Here is an 18,451-nt window from a genome sequence, read left to right as displayed (position 1 = left end):
GGGTATACGAGATGACGTTCGCCGGGTGCTCAGGAATATGGAACAGGGGTTTTCAAGCGGAGGGAGGGCTGGAGCCAGGGAGACCTGAGGATGCTGCAACACCAACCAGCACCAAAAGCACCGCGGTCCGCCAGCTGCACGCCGCGGGCCAACCACAGAAGTCAAACAGACGCGTCCAGAAACGTCATTCCCACGCGCCGAGGCGCGAGCCAGGTACCGGGTGCGGAAGTCGCTCCAGGGGTCAGTGGGAAGTGAGGTTTTCGATGCAGAGGCGCTCAGAGGGAGGGTCGCAGTAGGGCCAGGCGCTTTTCTCGGAGCGTCTACGTGTTGTATGCACGTGGTTAAGAAAAAAGAAGGAAAATTCAGGTGCCACGGTGGCTACTCTCCAGCGACCAGAGCGCATTACTCAGAAACGGATCCGTCGGAGGCCAATGGGAGCTGTCAGCCGCCACGGCGCGCCTAGTGGCGCCCAGCATCCTGGGAGGTGTGGTCTGGGCGCGGTGCCGAGGATGCCGGGTAGTGTAGTCCCGGTGCGCCTTTGGAAGAGCTCCCCAGCCGATGGCTGGAGCGACCCCTTGTTCTTTGGTGGCGCTGGTGAGTGAGGCTCCCGCGGGACCCTTGCTGCAGCCATACCTTTTTCTGCGCGGAAAGGAAGGTCCCGGAAGGCTGGACTATAGGCTGAATTTGGGGACCGTGCGGGTGGCGCAGGAGTGGTGGTTGTGGTGGGAAAGCGCTGCCGTGGCGCAGGCCATCCTTTCCCGGAGGTCTTATTTTGGGGGTGTGGGCGTGCATCTCCCTGGGAGTTGGGTGAAGCCTATCCGTGAGACTGGGTGGTGATGGGTGTGGGGATTGGGCTATTTCTCCTAGGGTTCTTGAGGGTGGGGACAGGTTCGGCTTTGGCTGAAATCGGGTTTTGGGAAAAGGGATCTTTCATGCCATTAAGTCCCGGGTTTTTGGGGAGTTGAATAAGTAGGATTTGGGGGAGGGGGTGGTATTTCCAGGTGGTAGAGTGGGGACCATCCCTGAGGCCATGTGTCCCCGGGGTTTTGATGGGTTGAGAGCTAGTCTTCTTGGGGCCCCACTGTTCTTCGGCTTTGCTGGAGTGGAATGAGGAGCTGTCTGGCTTGGCCAAACAAGTCAGGGTTACATTGGATCTGGGGTGGCCATTTTGGCGCGATCTTAGGATTTCACTTTGGTTGGTCGCCCCAGGGTTCGGACCTTGGAGGAGGAAGTCTGGCTGGGGCCCACAGGACACGTTTTTTTCCCAAAGGTCCTGGGGACAGTCACTGATCGCAAGAATTACAGATTCCCATGCCCCTGGTGTGGCCAGACTTCGGGATTTCACATTCCACTTAATTTTTTATTGCTGAGAAATTACAAACAGCCAGAAATAGGTAAAACTCTGTAGACCAGATCTCCAGATTCAACAGTTAATGCCTTATAACCAATCATGATTCATCTCAAAATGGACATAGAGAATCCTTGCAAGCCACAGAGTTCAGCATCACTGCCCTTACTGTGTAAGAGCACGGTCTCCACAGCCACGTTTCCTCTAGGATCTGTCACTCTATAGCTGCGTTACCTTGGGCAAGAGGCTGGCTTCACTGTGCCTCAATTTTCTCAATTTTATAGCATCTATCTCATTGGGTTGTTGAAAGGATAGAATGAGGTAAAACTCATACAGTGGCTGTAACAGTCTCTGGTATGTACCAAGTGCTCAGTAAATATTACCTTTTATTAGTAACAGACACAGAGAAGATCACCTCATACTCTGCGTCAACAGCTTGTCAGGGTAGGTTGTGCTTTCAACCTATATCCCAGCTGTGTTCCCAGGAAGCTGCCCACAATTCTTTTCTTCTTTTCTTCTGTGGCAGATCCATTCCTGATGCCGTTAAGTAAGAGGAGGTGCTGCCTTGCTGGAATTTGAAGATTTCCCTTGATTTTCTTGAACGCTTTTTGTTCTTGTTCTGCCTCCCTGTGGCTCCTGCCTGCCCAGAGAGGACTGCCTGCTGGAGAGAGGAGATACTCCTGAGCTCCTGACAGCCCAGCTTCAGGTGGGTGCCACTTACCTATTGCATTTTGAACCATGAGTGGGTTTTCTTTGCTCAGCTTTGACATCTGTATTCTACAGCGTCCCATCCAGGGACCAGGACCCCAGTTGGTTCCCTCAGAAAACTAGCCTATTTTAAGGGTGACATTTGACGCAAGGAATATTTTTCAGAGCTGATGCTCTCATTCATTATACCTTTCATCCCTTCTTTCAGTATCTGCACATTCCCAGGGCTTGTCAGGTGCTGTGAAGTTGTCAATATCTTCTGTCTTACAATACTTTCACTTATTCTTTTCCCTGCTGGAGCGTTGGCAGCAAATCCCAGTTATATCATTTCACCCGGGAATACTTCAGGAGGCATCTCTAACATATAAGGCCTTCTTGTTTTAACATAACCATAATTTCATTGTTATACAGTTACATTGTTACAATTATATTTTGTTACACCCCACAAAATTAATAACTCATTAATATCTTTCTCCTTCCCTGCTTTATTTCTCTTCCTGTCACTCATCACTTTCAGATATACTGTGTATTTTATTTATTAATGTAATAGGCCCATCTTCCTCCTCTAGACTTTCATGTCAGTGATGGTAGGTGTCTTTGTCCTTGTTCACTTTTATATCTCCAGGATTTAAAATTGTGCCTATCACACAGTAGGAGCTTAATAAATACTTGCCAAATGAAGGAATAATCCAGTGTTGTATATATAAAGCTAATTCTGGGTGTAACGGATGAGGCAGACTAGGATGTTGGGAAATGGTCCACAGAGACTGGCAGGAGGCTTTTGCCATTGTCCTAGTGCTCCAGCTGGTGTACAGGTGGGCAGGAATTGAAAGAGCTGGCAGAGGTGGAATCAATTTGCCTCGATATTGGTTTGATATGGAAGGTAGGGAGACGTAGTCATGGGACTGAGTAAGCACCATGGCTGACAGGAAGATGCCTCTGTTATTAGGTAAGCTGAAAGGGAGAAGGCGCAGTATGTCAGTAACCAGCAAGGGTTCTGGTTACTGACTGCTACACAACAAACTACTCTAAAACCAAGTGGCTTAGAACAGCAGCTCTGTTTTAGCTTCTCACAGTTCTTTGGGTCTACCCATATCGGCTGAGATGTGAGTTAGGCATCTTGCTGTGGCTGCAGTCATCTGGGGACTCATTTGAGTTGGAACATGCAGGACGGTTCCATCACATATTTGACACCTTCGTGGGTTGGCTGGAAGGCTGGGGTCAGCTAGTACAGTAGGCCTCATTCCCTGCAGGTAGTATAAGGGCTTCCATCAGGGTCAAACTTACTCCGTGGTATGTTAGAGCTCCCAACAGTGAAAACGGTCTGGCCTTCTTAGGACTTAAGCCTGTAACTGGCACAGTGTCACTTGCCACTTGTCAAATTTATTGGTTAAAGCAGGAACAAGGCCAATGTGAAAGAGTTCCCAGTGTTTAAAGCTGGAATAATTTTAACAGCAAAATAAACAATGATAATGTTGTATTATAACCCATAGGATAAGATACAAATCCATATTGATATAAATAAATAACTGAATACAAGTAAATGGGGAGAAGGAAAAGCTCTGACAGAAGAATTCTAATTAGTGGATTTAGAATGAAAGGGGGAAAATGAACATTGTCATTTGGTAAACAGCACAGTATTAACTATTCCAGATAGATTCCACAGATAGATGCTAAAATTAGTGGCTGGAAGTTTGGAGAGAAATAGGATATTTGTATAATTCCAAAGTATCTCTCGAAAGATATTTATTTAATTATAAAGGGAAATGTAGTGACTTTACAAACGCTCAGAAGACACCTCCTTAACCAAGTGATTAAGATCAAGGTTAATTTCGCCAGTAAAAAGACATAACAATATCATGAACTCATTGATATGTTGAAGGACACAGCATCACATCTGAGGTATTCTAACCAGAAATGAAAAACTCATTCTAATCACGAAAAAACATCAGACAAACCAAAATTGAGGGATACTCTTCAAAAGCCCCAAGTTTGTGAAAGGTGAGAAAAGACAGAGGATTTGTCACAGATTGGAGGAGATTAAAGATCCATGACAACTAAAGGCAATATGGAAACCTCAGCTGGATCCTGGACCAGAAAAAGTACATTCGTGGAAAAACTAGCAAAATTTAATTAAGGTCTGCCGTTTATAGTATTGCATCAATGTTAATTTCCTGGTTTTGATGGTGGTAGTATAGTTTTCTAAGATGTTAACTTTAGAGAAACCTGGGTGGAAGGTATGGGAATTTATATTTGTCCAACTTCCTTGTAAGTCTAAAATTAGTGCAAAATAAAAAGTTTTAAAAATCTGTCGATTCTGTATTTTTGAGTTTTTGTTTTTGTTTTTTTTTTGAAGAAGTGATGTTGAGTTTGGGTAGAGTATCTTACTATGTATCGAGGCAATCGTGAGTTCTCCTTACATCTGTTATTATGGTGTTACTGTAAAAATAGATCCCCTAAAATTGGACCAGTCTTACAATCCTGGATAAATTTTTCGTTGCCATGGTGAAATATTTTTTTTTTTTTTTTTTTTTTTGAGACGGAGTTTCGCTCTTGTTACCCAGGCTGGAGTGCAATGGCGCGATCTCGGCTCACCGCAACCTCCGCCTCCTGGGTTCAGGCAATTCTCCTGCCTCAGCCTCCTGGGTAGCTGGGATTACAGGCACGCACCACCATGCCCAGCTATTTTTTTTTTTGTATTTTTAGTAGAGACGGGGTTTCACCATGTTGACCAAGATGGTCTCGATCTCTTGACCTTGTGATCCACCCGCCTCGGCCTCCCAAAGTGCTGGGATTACAGGCTTGAGCCACCGCGCCCGGCCCATGGTGAAATATTTTATTGTTATGTTGGAGTCTTTTTGCTAATATTTTAATTAGAATTTTGCTTCAATATTTGTAAGTGACCATTAGTCTGTAATTTTCTGTTTTTGAACTGTCATCAGGTTAAGATCCTCATGGTATCCTTGCTTTATTTAAAAAAATGAGGACTTTTCCCTTCAGTTTTCAATGCTTTGGGACAGTATTTGGAGCAAAAAGACTACCTAGTTTGAAGGTTTGGTAGAATTTCCTTGTGACTATCTGGAGTTAATTTTGGGAGTTGTTCACTTCATTTAGGTCTACACATTTATATAGAGAGATCTGCAAAGTAGTCTTACGTGACTTTTAAAAAGATGCTTTTTGGTGACTTTCCCTTTGTCATTTTTCATTTTGAGAGCTTGTTGGGAGGTTCTAGCAGGGGAGCGCAGCTACCCATATACCCTTGACCAAAGACCGGTCCTCCTCCATGAGAGATGGTCATCTTCCTCAACTGAGCGCACAGCTTCCAGAGGGACACATGTGGAGCAGTGAGAGAGGAAGGCAACCACCTGCCTAGCCAGCCGGATAATCTGGGATCAACCCTGGCGATCGATGTGGTGACAGAGGTCGCAGCCAGATCACCTTCACATCCATGTCACTTCTTATTTTGAATATTTATGCTTTCTCTCTTTAAGTTAGTTGGTGTTTGTCTACTTTTTTTTTTGACAGAATAGGATTTGGTCTGTCACATCTGCTGCTTTATTTTCATTAGGTTCTGCTTTCACCTTTATTATTTCCTGCCTTTGTGCTCTCTTTGGGGTTACTTTATCTTTTTTTTTTTTTTTTTTTTGAGGCAGGGTCATAGTTTGTCACCTAGGCTGGAGTGCAGTGACACAATCAGGCTGGCTGCAGCCTCAACCTCCCAGGTTCAAGTGATCTTCCCTTCTCAGCCTCCTGAGTAGCCGGGACCATAGGGGTGTGTGTCTGGCTTTGTGTGTGTGTGTGTGTGTGTGTGTGTGTGTGGTAGAGATGAAGTCTCACTGTGTTGTCCAGGCCAGATTCTTTTCTTTCCTTTTTATTTATAAAAGTATTTAGAGCTATAATTTCCCTTACCTTACCTCACTGGGTTTTTTTTTGTTGTTTTTTAAATTTATTTTTTTATAAAGACGGGGTTTCACCATGTTGGTCAGGCTGGTCTTAAACTCCCAACCTCAGGTGATCTGCTTGTCTTGGCCTCCAAAGTGCTTGGATTACAGGCGTGAGCCACCGCACCAGCCTACCTCACTGTTTTAAATAAATCCTGTATATATGTAGTATTTTTAATTACCATTATTTTTAAAGCAATTCTATAATTTTATTTTGTGTATTCCCTTGAATTCCTACCTATTGCCTATGGTATGATCAACAGCCTTTTTCTACTTTCTTCTTCCCCTGTGTCTTGAATTTCGGTGGCATTTCTACATTATCAGGACACTGCCCTAAAACATTAGCATGTGTTTTCTTCCTCTCTCTCTTCTCCTCCTTTTAGTGCTAGGCTTACAATTATGTATATTAAAAGCTCATCGGCCAGGCGCGGTGGCTCAAGCTTGTAATCCCAGCACTTTGGGAGGCCGAGGCGGGTGGATCACGAGGTCGAGAGTTCGAGACCATCCTGGTCATCATGGTGAAACCCCGTCTCTACTAAAAATACAAAACATTAGCTGGGCATGGTGGCACGTGCCTGTAATCCCAGCTACTCAGGAGGCTGAGGCAGGAGAATTGCCTGAACTCAGGAGGCGGAGGTTGCGGTGAGCCGAGATCGTGCCATTGCACTCCAGCCTGGGTAACAAGAGCGAAACTCCGTCTCAAAAAAAAAAAAAAAAGCTAATCAGCAGTCTTTTTGCTAAGTTTCCCCTGTCATGTCTTGCTTTGAATGATGATTTTTGGCCAGACCTTTTTTTTTTTGTAGTAAATATATATAACATAAAATTTATCATTCTAACGTGTCCAAGTCAGTGGCATGAAGCACATTCATATTGTTGGACAACCATCCCCACTATCTATCTTCAGAAATGTTTTCATCTTCCCAGACTGAAACTCCATACCAGTTAAGCACTAACTCCCCATTCTCCCTTCCCCGAGCCCTCTCACCCACCGTTTGACTATTCTAGGTACCTCATATAAATGGAATCTTACTGTCCTTTTATTTCTGGCTTATTTCACTTAGCACAATGCCTTTTAGGTTCATGTTGTAGCATGTGTCAATTTCCTTCCGTTTTAAGTCTGAATAATATTCCATTGTGTATATATATATATATATATCACTTTGTTCATTCAGTCTTGGTCACTTGGGTGGCCTACACCTTTTGGCTATTGTCAACAATACTGGTATAAACATGGTGTACAAGTATCTGTTCAAGTTCTTACCTTCAATTCTTTTCATATATAACCAGAGGTGGAATTGATGGATTACCTAATAATTGTGTTTTAAATTTTTTGAGAAACCACCATACTATTTTGTGGCTGCACCATATTTTACATTCCCACCAGCAATGTGCAGTGGTTAAACGATAATTTCAAAAAATCTGGTAGAACTCATATTTTTTTGCTTAGAGTCACTTTGGATTCCTGTTGTTGTTCTTTAAAGTCTAATAGTTTTTCTTTTTTTTTTTTTTTTTTTTTTTTTGAGGCGGAGTTTCGCTCTCCTTACCCAGGCTGGAGTGCAATGGCGCGATCTCGGCTCACCGCAACCTCCGCCTCCTGGGTTCAGGCAATTCTCCTGCCTCAGCCTCCTGAGTAGCTGGGATTACAGGCACACGCCACCATGCCCAGCTGATTTTTTGTATTTTTAGTAGAGACGGGGTTTCACCATGTCGACCAGGATGGTCTCGAACTCTCGACCTCGTGATCCACCCGCCTCGGCCTCCCAAAGTGCTGGGATTACAGGCTTGAGCCACCGCGCCCGGCTGTTTTTCTAGTGGATGTCTTAGAGTTGGTGGTCATGAGTCAGCTTTTCCCTCAGATCCCATAGGCCCTTTCATATTTAGGTTCAGGTCATCTGTTTTTGAAATGTTTTCTTACATTATACTTTTAAACATTTGCATTGTTTTGGTATCCAGGAACTATAATTATATGAATATTACTTCTTTGTCTGTTTTCCTTTCCAGCTTCTTTCTCTCTGATCCTTTTTACTGATTTCACCTCATTTTCTTGTTTTCTGCTGTTACTGAGTGCTCATCATGTTTTCATTTCAAGCTATTCCTCCTTGATTGTCTCATAAGTTTTTTATTTCTCATTTAATTTTGTCTTTTTCTGTGATTTCTTTCAAAAGTTTGTTGAAATCTTTTTGTTTTTTTATTTTTTTGTCCATTTCTATTCTAAGCTTTTGAATTTTTTTTTTTTTTTTTTTTGGTGGAATTTTCTTTGGTTGAATTGTTTGGATTCTCATTTTCTTTTCTTTTCTTTTTTTTTTTTAAATGGATTACAGCTGTTTACATGTCTGCATTTTTGCAAACAGAACAATCGGATTCTAGTGTTTCTCAGATTTCTCTAGTTCAGGAAAATGCTTCTGTCAGTATAGCACAGTGCAGTTTCTTTACTGGATTGCAGGGGAAGCAGAGGTGGTGTGTTTTTTGGGTTTTGTTGTTGTTTTGTTTTTCTCTTTTGTTTTGCAAGACCTTGGGTTAGCCTCTCTTGCTTGTTTTTCCTTTCCCTTTGCTTTTTCCAAGCAGTATCTTTTCCTTGATTTATGCATTCCCCATTATGCTGCTGCTCCCCCAGTTGTGGGGTTAATGAGCAGGCCCTGCTTTACTCATGGGGAGAGCATTTCCACCTGACACCCTCTCATTTCTGTTTTCCTTACCCAGATCTACCTTCTGAGATATCATCCTTCTTTAGGGAGACAAGGAAAAAAGGCCACAGGGTCCCGGAGAGCCAGGGAAATGGTGAGTGTTTCCTGTCTCCATTACTGGCTGTAACGGGATGGACACATGCCCTTCTTTTACCCTGAATGGCCTGTTGGTGCCTAGTAGAGTTTAGCTCCAATTCCTCTTACTTGCTTCCCTGCCTCAGCATCGCTGTTTGCACAACCCATGAAACAGTTATTCATCTAGTAGTTAACTGAACAACACAGTTCTACAATTTGAGATAGAGTCTGCATTTCTTTGTTCAGCTTCAAAAGTTCTACTGCGTGAGAGTAACGTCATAGTAATGGAATGGGAATATTTTGGAATCTGTGTCCCCACCTAGACAACAGTTATGCTGGCAGAATCTGTCAGGTGTACCTATTTTGGAAATCTGGAGTCTAGTTGAAGGCCTCCAGCTCCCAGGGGGAGGCATAGAGTGTAAGTCACAGCGAATTTTAGCTCTTAGTATCGTAGCAGATACTTAAAATCCACCGTGACAGCCCTATGGCAGGTAGCTGGCATATGTCCCTGGATCACCTTTTACATGGTTTGTGGGATACACAGTGGACAATAAGGGCCCTTTACTCCAAATACTGAATATCTGTGTTCTGATTGCTGTTTCTGATTACAGAGGTGGTCCACTTAAATCCCCTAAAAGCTACATCAGCTAGTTGTAACCCCCATTAGCTGAAGTGGCTTTTCGGGGATTTAAGGAGCCAGAGTTTGTTTTCCCCTATTTAAGTTCTCTTTTTCTCCTTTGAGAGCCAAATATTTCAGGACTACTATATTAAAAAGCAACTGCATATAGAGGGAATGTAGAAGGAATACCCATAGAAACGCACCGGCTCAGAAAACACCTGAGAAGACCTTAAGCTTACAACTCAGGCTGATACTTAGCATGGAGACACCCTACATCAATATAAAAAAACAAAAATACAAACAAAAGGGAAACAGACTTACAGAGTTGCTGCTTTGTAAGACTTAAATGTCCAGTTTTTGACAAAAATCATAAGGCAATTAGGAAAGTATGGAACATTCAAAGGGAAAAAAATGAATAAACTGAAAACATCCTGACAAGACCAGATAATGGACTTTAAAATCGCCATCTTAAAGAGCTAAAGGAAGGTGTGCAGAAAGCCAAGAAAACAATATAAGAACAAACTGGAAATATCAGTAATGAGACAGAAAACAAAAATAAACCAAAGATAAATTTTGGAGTTAAAAGGTATAACTGAAAAGAAAAGTTCATTAAAGGGATTCAGAAGTGGTTTAGGCAGACAGAAGAAAGAGCAAACCAGGAGACAGGACAATTATCAAGTCTGAGGGACACAGACAGATTAAAGAAAAGTAAGCAGAGCCTAAAGAAACTATGGAATACTATCCAATGAATCAACTTTGCCTTATGGGATTCCAAGAAGGAGAAGAGGAAAAGGGGACAGAGAGATTGTTTGAAGAAATAATGGCTGAGGACGTCCCAAGTTTGATGAAAGACTTGACTATAAACTTGACTATAAACATCCAAGCAGCTCAATGAACTACAGTAGGAAAACCTGAAAAAGACTCACACTGAGACACAATGTAATCAGAGCATAAAAAGCCAAAGGTGACAGATTTTTGAAAGCAACAAGAAAAAAGTAACTTGTTACATATAAGGGATTATCAATAAGATTATTAGCAAATTTCTTAGACGAAACCTCTCAGGCAAGAAGGCAGTGGGTCGATATATTCAAAGCACTAAAAGAAAAGCCTGACAACCAAGGATTCTGTATCTGGCAAAACTGCCCTTCACCACTGAGGCAGAATTAAGACATTCTCAGATTAGTCAAAGCTGGTGGAGATTACAACCACTAGACCTACCCTACAAGAAATATTAATGAGTCTTTCAGGTTGAAATAAAAGGACATTGACAGTTACATGAAGCCATATGAAAAATAGAAAAATTCATCTTAAACTTGATATAGAATCTCAAGGGACACTGAATACCTAAAACAACCATGAAAAAGAACCAAGTTGGGGGACTTACCATTCCTGATTTCAGAATTTACTACAAAGCAGCAGTAACCCAAACCATGGTACTGGCATAAAAATAGACTTACAAGTCTTACAGCGAGCCCAGAAATAAACACTTGTGTATATGGTGAAATGCTTTTTGACAGGAGTGCCAAGACCACTCGACACGAAAAAGACAGTATATTCTACAAATACTGTTCGGCAAACTGTATATTTATATGCCGAAAAATGAAGTTGAATCCTTACCTAACACTATATATGCAAATTAACTGAAAATGGATCAAAGACCTAAACATAAGAATGAAAACTATAAAATTTATAGATTAAAACATAGGGGGACATCTTTATAACGTTGGATTTGGTGGTGATCTCTTGGAAATGATACCAAAACATAGGCAATAAAAAGAAGGAATAGAGAACTTGGACTTCATCAGAATTTAAAACTCATTCATCAAAGGAAGGGAATATGTTTGCAAGTCACATGTCTGATAAGGGATTAATATTTAGAATTTATAAAGAACTCCTACAACTTACAACAATAAAAGAACACCCCAACTTAAAAATGGACAAAGGATTTGAATAGTCATTTTTGCAGATATACAGGCGGCCAATAATCACCAGAAAAGATGTTCACTGTCATTCACATTAGGAAAATGCAAATGAAGACCACAATGAGATACCACCTTATACCCGTTAGTATGGTTATTACTTTTTAAAACCCCAAAACCTGAAAGCAGTAAGTGTTGACAAGGATGTGGAGAAAATAGAACCTTGTGTATTGCTGGTGGGAATGCAAATGGTACAGTTGCTGTGGAAAACAGTATGGTGGTTCCCATAGAATTACTGTTTGATCCAGTAATTCCACTTTTCAATGTATACCCAAGAAAACTGATGGGACTCCAACAAATACTTATACAACCGTGTGCATGGAAGAATAGTCAGAAGATAGAAACAAATCAAATGTCCATTAATAGATGCATAGATAAACAAAATGTAGTGTATACACACAATGGAGTATTAGTATTATTTAGCCTTAGCAAGGAAGTAAATTCTGAGTGCATACTTCTACATGGATAAATCTTGCAGACATACTAAGTGAAATAAGTCAGACACAAAAGGACGTATATGATTACACTTATTTTAGCTGCATAGAATAACCACATATATAGTGGAGACAGAAAGCAAAATGATCATTACTAGGATCTAGGGGGAGGGAAGAATGGGAAGTTACTGTTTAATAGTTACAGTGTTTCGATGTGAGATGATGAAAAAGTTCTGGATTCTACCAGGAGGTGGTTTTTATTCCTCCTTGGGGGCGTCCCTGCCCACATTTTGGCTTCCTTTCTTCCTTTGCTCATAACATCCTTATCCCTGCACCCCACATGCCTCATCTGTAGTGCCTATTCCAGGGTTTTGGAATAGAGATTAGAAATGGTTTTCTCATGCCCCTGCCAGTCTTATTCTTTTAATTTTCTGTGCTAAGAAAATTTTCCGTGCTAAGAAAATTAAAAGAATAAGACTGGCAGGGGCATGAGAACAAGGTGCAAAGATGATTTTGGACTGAATAGCCAAGAAGCTCCATGGTGAGCACTCACAGTCTGTGGCCTGAAGTTTAATGAACTGTTCTCTACATTTCACAGGTAAGAAAACTGGGATACTAGTTGGTGGCAGAGGTGGGTCTCAAACCCAGGCACTATGTTTCCAGTGCTTCACTACTCTCTGCTTCTGACCATCAGGCCCGAGAAAGCCAAGCCATAGGATTTTGAGGAATTACTGAGTTGTAGTGGACTATTTGATCTTGTAAATTCTTAAAACTCAGAAAATCTGTTAACCTTTATTGTTGCTTAAATTTTATATGTTGCTTGCTCTTCTGTCTGTGTAGATTGAAAGTTCCCCAAATGTAGGGACTCCATTTTTTGCACATACACCCTGTATGCCCCCCCCAGAACCTTGACTATATAGGTTTCCAAATGCCACTGCCTAGATAGAGACAGAGATTTAAAAGTCTTGGAACCATGGCACCAGGGTCTCTGTCAAAGGTGGGGGTCTTGATATCTCACCTGCCTCCCTCAGGGCAGCCTTCTCCCTGCCCCTCACCCTGCCATGGGCAAGGCTGGTTTCTGAGTGAGCAGGGCTTGGTTTTGTGTTACAGGCACACATGGCATTCAGGGATGTGGCTGTAGATTTCACCCAGGATGAGTGGAGTCTGCTGAGTCCTGCTCAAAGGACTCTGTACAGAGAGGTGATGCTGGAGAACTACAGCAACCTCGTCTCACTGGGTAAGCATGGTATCTGTTGGATTCTCATTTTGGTGAGAATTTTAGGCTATGCTTGAAGCAGCCATCTTGCTCTATGACTTGACCTTTGGGTTGGACTAAAAAGCAACCACATTCTATATCTGTTTCTCCAGGGAGGGTCTGATTTTGCAGAGGTGAAAATGGATAGATTTGTTGTGTGTGTACATATGTATATGTGTGTGCTACTCTGCATTTCTAGTCCTTTTTTCTCAGGCTGGGGCTCTCTTCCTATGTTAACTCATTTTAAATGAGAGAGATGTTCATCTACCCAGCATGGAATAGAATCAGTGTGCTCTCGTCTGAGTTCACTGCCTACTCATCCCTTCCATTTCTGAGAACCCCACTCACCCCATTCATCTCAGGGCTTTGTACTACCTTTGAAGTTTCCTAGCCAGTGTGGCTCTGAATTACTGAATGGGCGCTTGAGCCCGTAATCTAGTTACCGTATTTTCTTTTCCTGTGAGCAGGAATTTCATTTTCTAAACCAGAAATCATCACCCAACTGGAGCAAGGGAAAGAGACCTGGAGAGAGGAGAAAAAATGCCCACCGGCCACCTGTCCAGGTGAGTGGGAAAACACTGGCCAAATGAGACAGCAGCCCAGCAGCTCAGAGGCCTGGGGGAGAGGAGGCGTTGATCAGGTGCTGGGAAGGGAAGCTGTTCCCCTGACCTCCTGGGCTTCTGTTTAGATTGCCTGACACGGCCTCCTTCCAGATCTCCATCTTCATTTGAATGTGGATGGGTCTTTACTGGTGGGTCTCTTGTCTCCTTCCTCCGCTAGGAAGCCTTCCTTCCTCCCACTGGGTTTCTCCTCTCTAGCTCACTCAGTTCTCTGCCATATTTATGGGCTTCTTTCTCTTGTTATTGTTTTTAAAAAAGATCATCAAGAATATGGAAACAACTGTGACCTAAAGAAGGAAGGCAAGTCCAGTGGGAGGAAGAAATCTAAAAAGTCAATAGAGAAATTGAAATGGAATTCTAAAAAAACTGTGAGCTATTCAAGAATGGCTTTTATATTTTATAATGTTTTATAACTATCTATATAATATCCTTAATTTTGCCTCTTAACCATCAAAGCCTGAACTATTGACTGTCTTTAAGAAAAAATCTGCTAGCCTGTGCTCTAAGGGAGTACAATACATTAACTTTGTATATTCTATTAATATTTAATCTGAGCAAAATATAAAATGTAAAGGCATTGCAATTGCACAGTTCCAGTCACCCCCCCAACATCCTTTATGCTATATTTGTTATTTGTATTATACACTCCTTATTACAATATTAAAATGTTTATTTTATAAATACTCATATGTATTTATTTTCTACCATATATTTTTTTAATTAAGAGAAAAAATGGTCTTTAACTCATCCAGATAATTTATTATTTTCTGGTTTTTTTTTTAAACCTCAGTTTACCTTTGGTATTATTTTTCTTGAACTTTAAGGACCTCATTTGGCATTTCTTGTGGTACAGGTGGCAGTGTATTCTCTATTGCTTCTGAAAGTGTCTTTATTTTACCTTCATTCTTGAAGTGTGTCTTCACTAGATACGGAATTCTGCACTGGTTATATTTGCAGCACTTTAAAGATAACATTCCATTGTTCTGCCTGCCATTGTTTCTAATGGAGAAGTCACCATTGAACATAATTTAGCTTTATTTCCTTGGCTACTTTTCTCTGTACTTTTGGTATTCAGCAGTTCCACTGTGATGTGACTGCCTTAAGTACATTCTTCCTTTACATGTTTTTATCTGCCAGATTCTCTGTGTCCCCTTTTGGGACTACAGGTACATGTATATAAGTCCTTTTTATATAATGCCATGGGTTATTGATCCTTTCCATATTTTAAAATCTTTTTCTCTCCCTGTTCTTTAGATTGGATGATTTCTGTTGGTCCGTCTTCAAGTGTACTGTCTCGTTTGTCATTTCCATATGCTAAGCTCTGACCAGTGAATCCTTCATTTCACTTGTTTTTCAGTTCTGCAATTTCCATTTACTTTTACTACACTTTTATTTGTTGTGAGATTTCCTCTCTATTCACTAATTATAATCAGATTTTTCTTTATCTTCTTTAAATCAGACACTGAATACCTTATTAAGTGAAAAAGTTATAGGACTTTGTACATTATGCGGTTAAGTTTTTTGTTAAATAAAGAGAAGGGTGTGAAAGAGTATATATCCATATGTTTATGTGAACGTAGAAGTCTGTTGCTATTTACCATTACTAATGGTTACCTCTGTGGGGATAGAATTGGGGAGGGTTGGACAAGGGGCTGCTGAGAATTTTTCATCCTACTTTGCATTATTTTTAAATGACAGAGGCATAGATAACTTCAAGAAATTACATATGTGTTTTAATTTTTTAAATTCTTTTGACAATTTTATAAATTTTTTGTGCACAGAAGGATATATTATCATTTTCTAGGTAGGAAATTTTCTCCTCTTGTTTTTATAAAATTCATTAATTCTGTCTTTGAATTGAAGGACTAAAGCATACATAATATAAATTGTTTCTATTTTTCAACTTGCTTATATCCTTACTGTTCATCTGTTAGAAGGAATCCTAATGGTCTCCACAGTCATTGTAATTTATATCAAGTTCTTCATTTATTTTTAAGTTTTTGTGTGATATTTCACTTTATTATACTATTAGATATATAAAGGCTCATGATAATATTCATTAATGATGTTTTTAGTACTGAAATTCTCATAGTTCCATGTGATATTCTTTTCTTTACGTCCACTTTATTTCTTATTAGTCTTAGCATGACACTTTCTTGTGCATATTTCTGGTATTTTATTGTTCATCTTTTTAAAATAAAAACAACGTCATTTGGGTGTTTTGCTTTTAAGCAGCAGCATGTAGCTGGTGTTACATTTGCTGTCAAACCAAATGGTGTTAACTTTTAATATGGACTTTAGCCTTTCATGTTTACTTAATAACTGATAAATTTCATGAGTTTTGTTCAGGGGTTGACTATGAGGCAGATGAGTAGGTGTTTTACTACAGCGCTAGGAAAGAAGGGAGGTCAGACCAAAAGAAGTAAAGCATCTGTGTTAGTCACCTGTTGGAGTCTGACTGGCAGATCCTGGCCCAGTGACAGATGAATAAATACACTCAAACACAGAACACAGTGAAAGAGTGGGCTAGGGATACGTGGCCACAGACATCGCAGAGAGAGTTAGCAGCCACTGGCCCTGATCAACTGGCACTCCAGGCATTTATTCAGTATATATTTAGTAACAGACACTCTGAGTCAACACACCTGTGGATAATGATTAAAGGCCGGGTTCTGAGGCCTAAAGCAAACACCAAACCTGGTCGCCCTCCCCCTGAGAGAGCCATCTGGCCTGCAAAGGATAAAGGTTAGTTTTAGGATCACATGAGTAAATAACTTACATAGATAAACTCCCTTACATTCCTTTGTATGTACTCTATGTCATTTGCACAAGGAAAGGAGATTAGGCTGCCTTCAGCCATAATTTCCTTCCTAAGGCTTTTGCAAAAACCTTCCAGCCTTCCAAGAAGGTTTGTGACTATTATAGTTTTACAATCTCTCCCACCATCCTGATTGAACGCCTACAGTCACCTTGAGCCACCATAACAAAATACCATGGGCTAGGTGGCTTAAACAACAGAAATTCATTTAAATATAGTTCTGGAGGCCAGAAGTCCAAGATCAAGTTGTCAGCAGGTTTGGTTGCTCTGAGGCCTCACTCCTGAACTTACAGACAGTTGCTCTCCCTGTGTCCTCACATGGCCCCTTTCTCTATTCTTACACATTCTTCTTGTCTCTTCCTCTTCTTAGAAGAACACCTGCCCCATTGGATTAGAGCACACCCTCATGACCTCATTTAACCTTAATTACTTCTTTAAAGTCCTTGTCTCCAAATACAGTCACATTAGGGGTTACAACTTCAACATGAGAATTTGGGGGGAACACAACTCAGCCCAGAACAGCATGCTTGTGAGAGCACCAAGATGAACTCTCTGTTGAATATATAGTTCCATCAAAGGTCAGTTGAATATATAAGTCCATTGGATCTCAGTTGTATGAAGAAGTAAAGATGAGGGACTGGTGTATAAACTGAAAGGTCATGGATTGAAGCCCCCAAAAAGGTCAGGAACCAACTGCCCATGATGCTTGAGCAAAGCAAGCCAGAAGGTAGAAGAAAAGGCTATGTCAAAGAAGGGAATGTGCACAGGAGAGAATGTCAAGATTGTGCAGTGTCTGTGAACAGCATTCACAGTGCAGGTGAGGTCAGTGTCGCTGAGAGGCTGGAGTCTTAGCCAGGGAGGGGCTCAGCCCTGTGGAGCACCCTGAGAGTGCTGACAGGTATTGGTGTGGAGAGGATGTGAGGCTGGTAGGTAATCAGATATTCAGGGCAGTGTCGTGTCTGAAACCAGGAGGCCTGTGGATGATCCTAAAAGAAGTATGGTAGGTAATGGTGTAGAAGCCACATTACAAAACAAGGACATTCACCCCACTCTGTAATGCTTGAGATATGAGAGGAAGAAGCTATCTATCTGCTTGAGGGAATCTTAGAAAAATCTTCCTCTCAAAGGACAACAGAGGTAGGTCTAGCCAAGGACACGGAGACAATGTTGGACAGAGAAGGAGAGGATGTAGGGGCATTATCTGACCTGTGTGTTCATTCTGGAATTGGCAGGTGGAGGCTGGGAAAATGCTGTATACCGTGACCTTTGTACATTACACAAATAATGTATTTTTCTCAACCTGAAAAGTATAGAATTACCAAAACATTTATATTAATAACAAGCAGCTTACCTGTCATTGTCTTAAAGTGAAACCTATCTTTTTTGCCTTATTTTTATTTATTTATTTATTTTAAATTTTTATTTATTTATTTATTTTTAATTTTTATTTATTTATTTATTTAGAGACGGAGTTTTGCTCTTACTGCCCAGGCTGGAGTGCCTGGCACAATCTCGGCTCACTGCAACCTCTGCCTCCTGGGTTCAAGTGATTCTCCTGCCCCAGTCTCCTGAGTAGCTGGGACTATAGGCATGCACCACCACGCCCAGCTAATTTTTTGTATTTTCAGTAGAGACGGGTTTTCACCATGTTGGTCATGCTGGTTTCGAACTCTTGACCTCAGGCAATCCACCCTCCTCGGCCTCCCAAAGTCTTGTTTTTAATCTTTGATTTAATTTAAAGAAAAGCAGCAGCTCTCACAATGATGTTGAGCAATTTAAAAAGAATGCTGTGCAATCCAAGGAACAAGTCATTGTGATTGTCCAGGAAGCTGTCTTGGAAACCAAAAATATATGTGTAACAGGAGGAAGACAGTTGTAGGTGTAAAATACATCTTAACAGTTTCATTATTCTATATTTGGGACTTGGATTTAAGACAGGCAATATCAGAATCCTCAAAATAGGCTAGTTA

General features: G+C 41.1%; 1 protein-coding gene across 1 annotated transcript in view; it reads left to right on the top strand.

Annotated features, from left to right (window-relative positions):
• The first annotated feature begins 220 nt into the window (after window positions 1-220).
• The window catches only part of ZNF133 (zinc finger protein 133), a 28,891-nt gene continuing 10,660 nt past the window's right edge, over window positions 221-18,451 (top strand). Inside the window, 5 exon segments of the mRNA XM_010343730.3 lie at window positions 221-594; window positions 1,875-5,478; window positions 8,698-8,775; window positions 12,899-13,025; window positions 13,511-13,606. Of these exon segments, the coding sequence (XP_010342032.2) occupies window positions 8,773-8,775; window positions 12,899-13,025; window positions 13,511-13,606 (226 nt within the window). The 5' untranslated portion in view covers window positions 221-594; window positions 1,875-5,478; window positions 8,698-8,772.

The sequence above is a fragment of the Saimiri boliviensis genome, chromosome 9, assembly GCF_048565385.1.
Source record: "Saimiri boliviensis isolate mSaiBol1 chromosome 9, mSaiBol1.pri, whole genome shotgun sequence".
Taxonomy (NCBI): domain Eukaryota; kingdom Metazoa; phylum Chordata; class Mammalia; order Primates; family Cebidae; genus Saimiri; species Saimiri boliviensis.
This window is presented reverse-complemented; position numbering and strand designations above follow the sequence as displayed.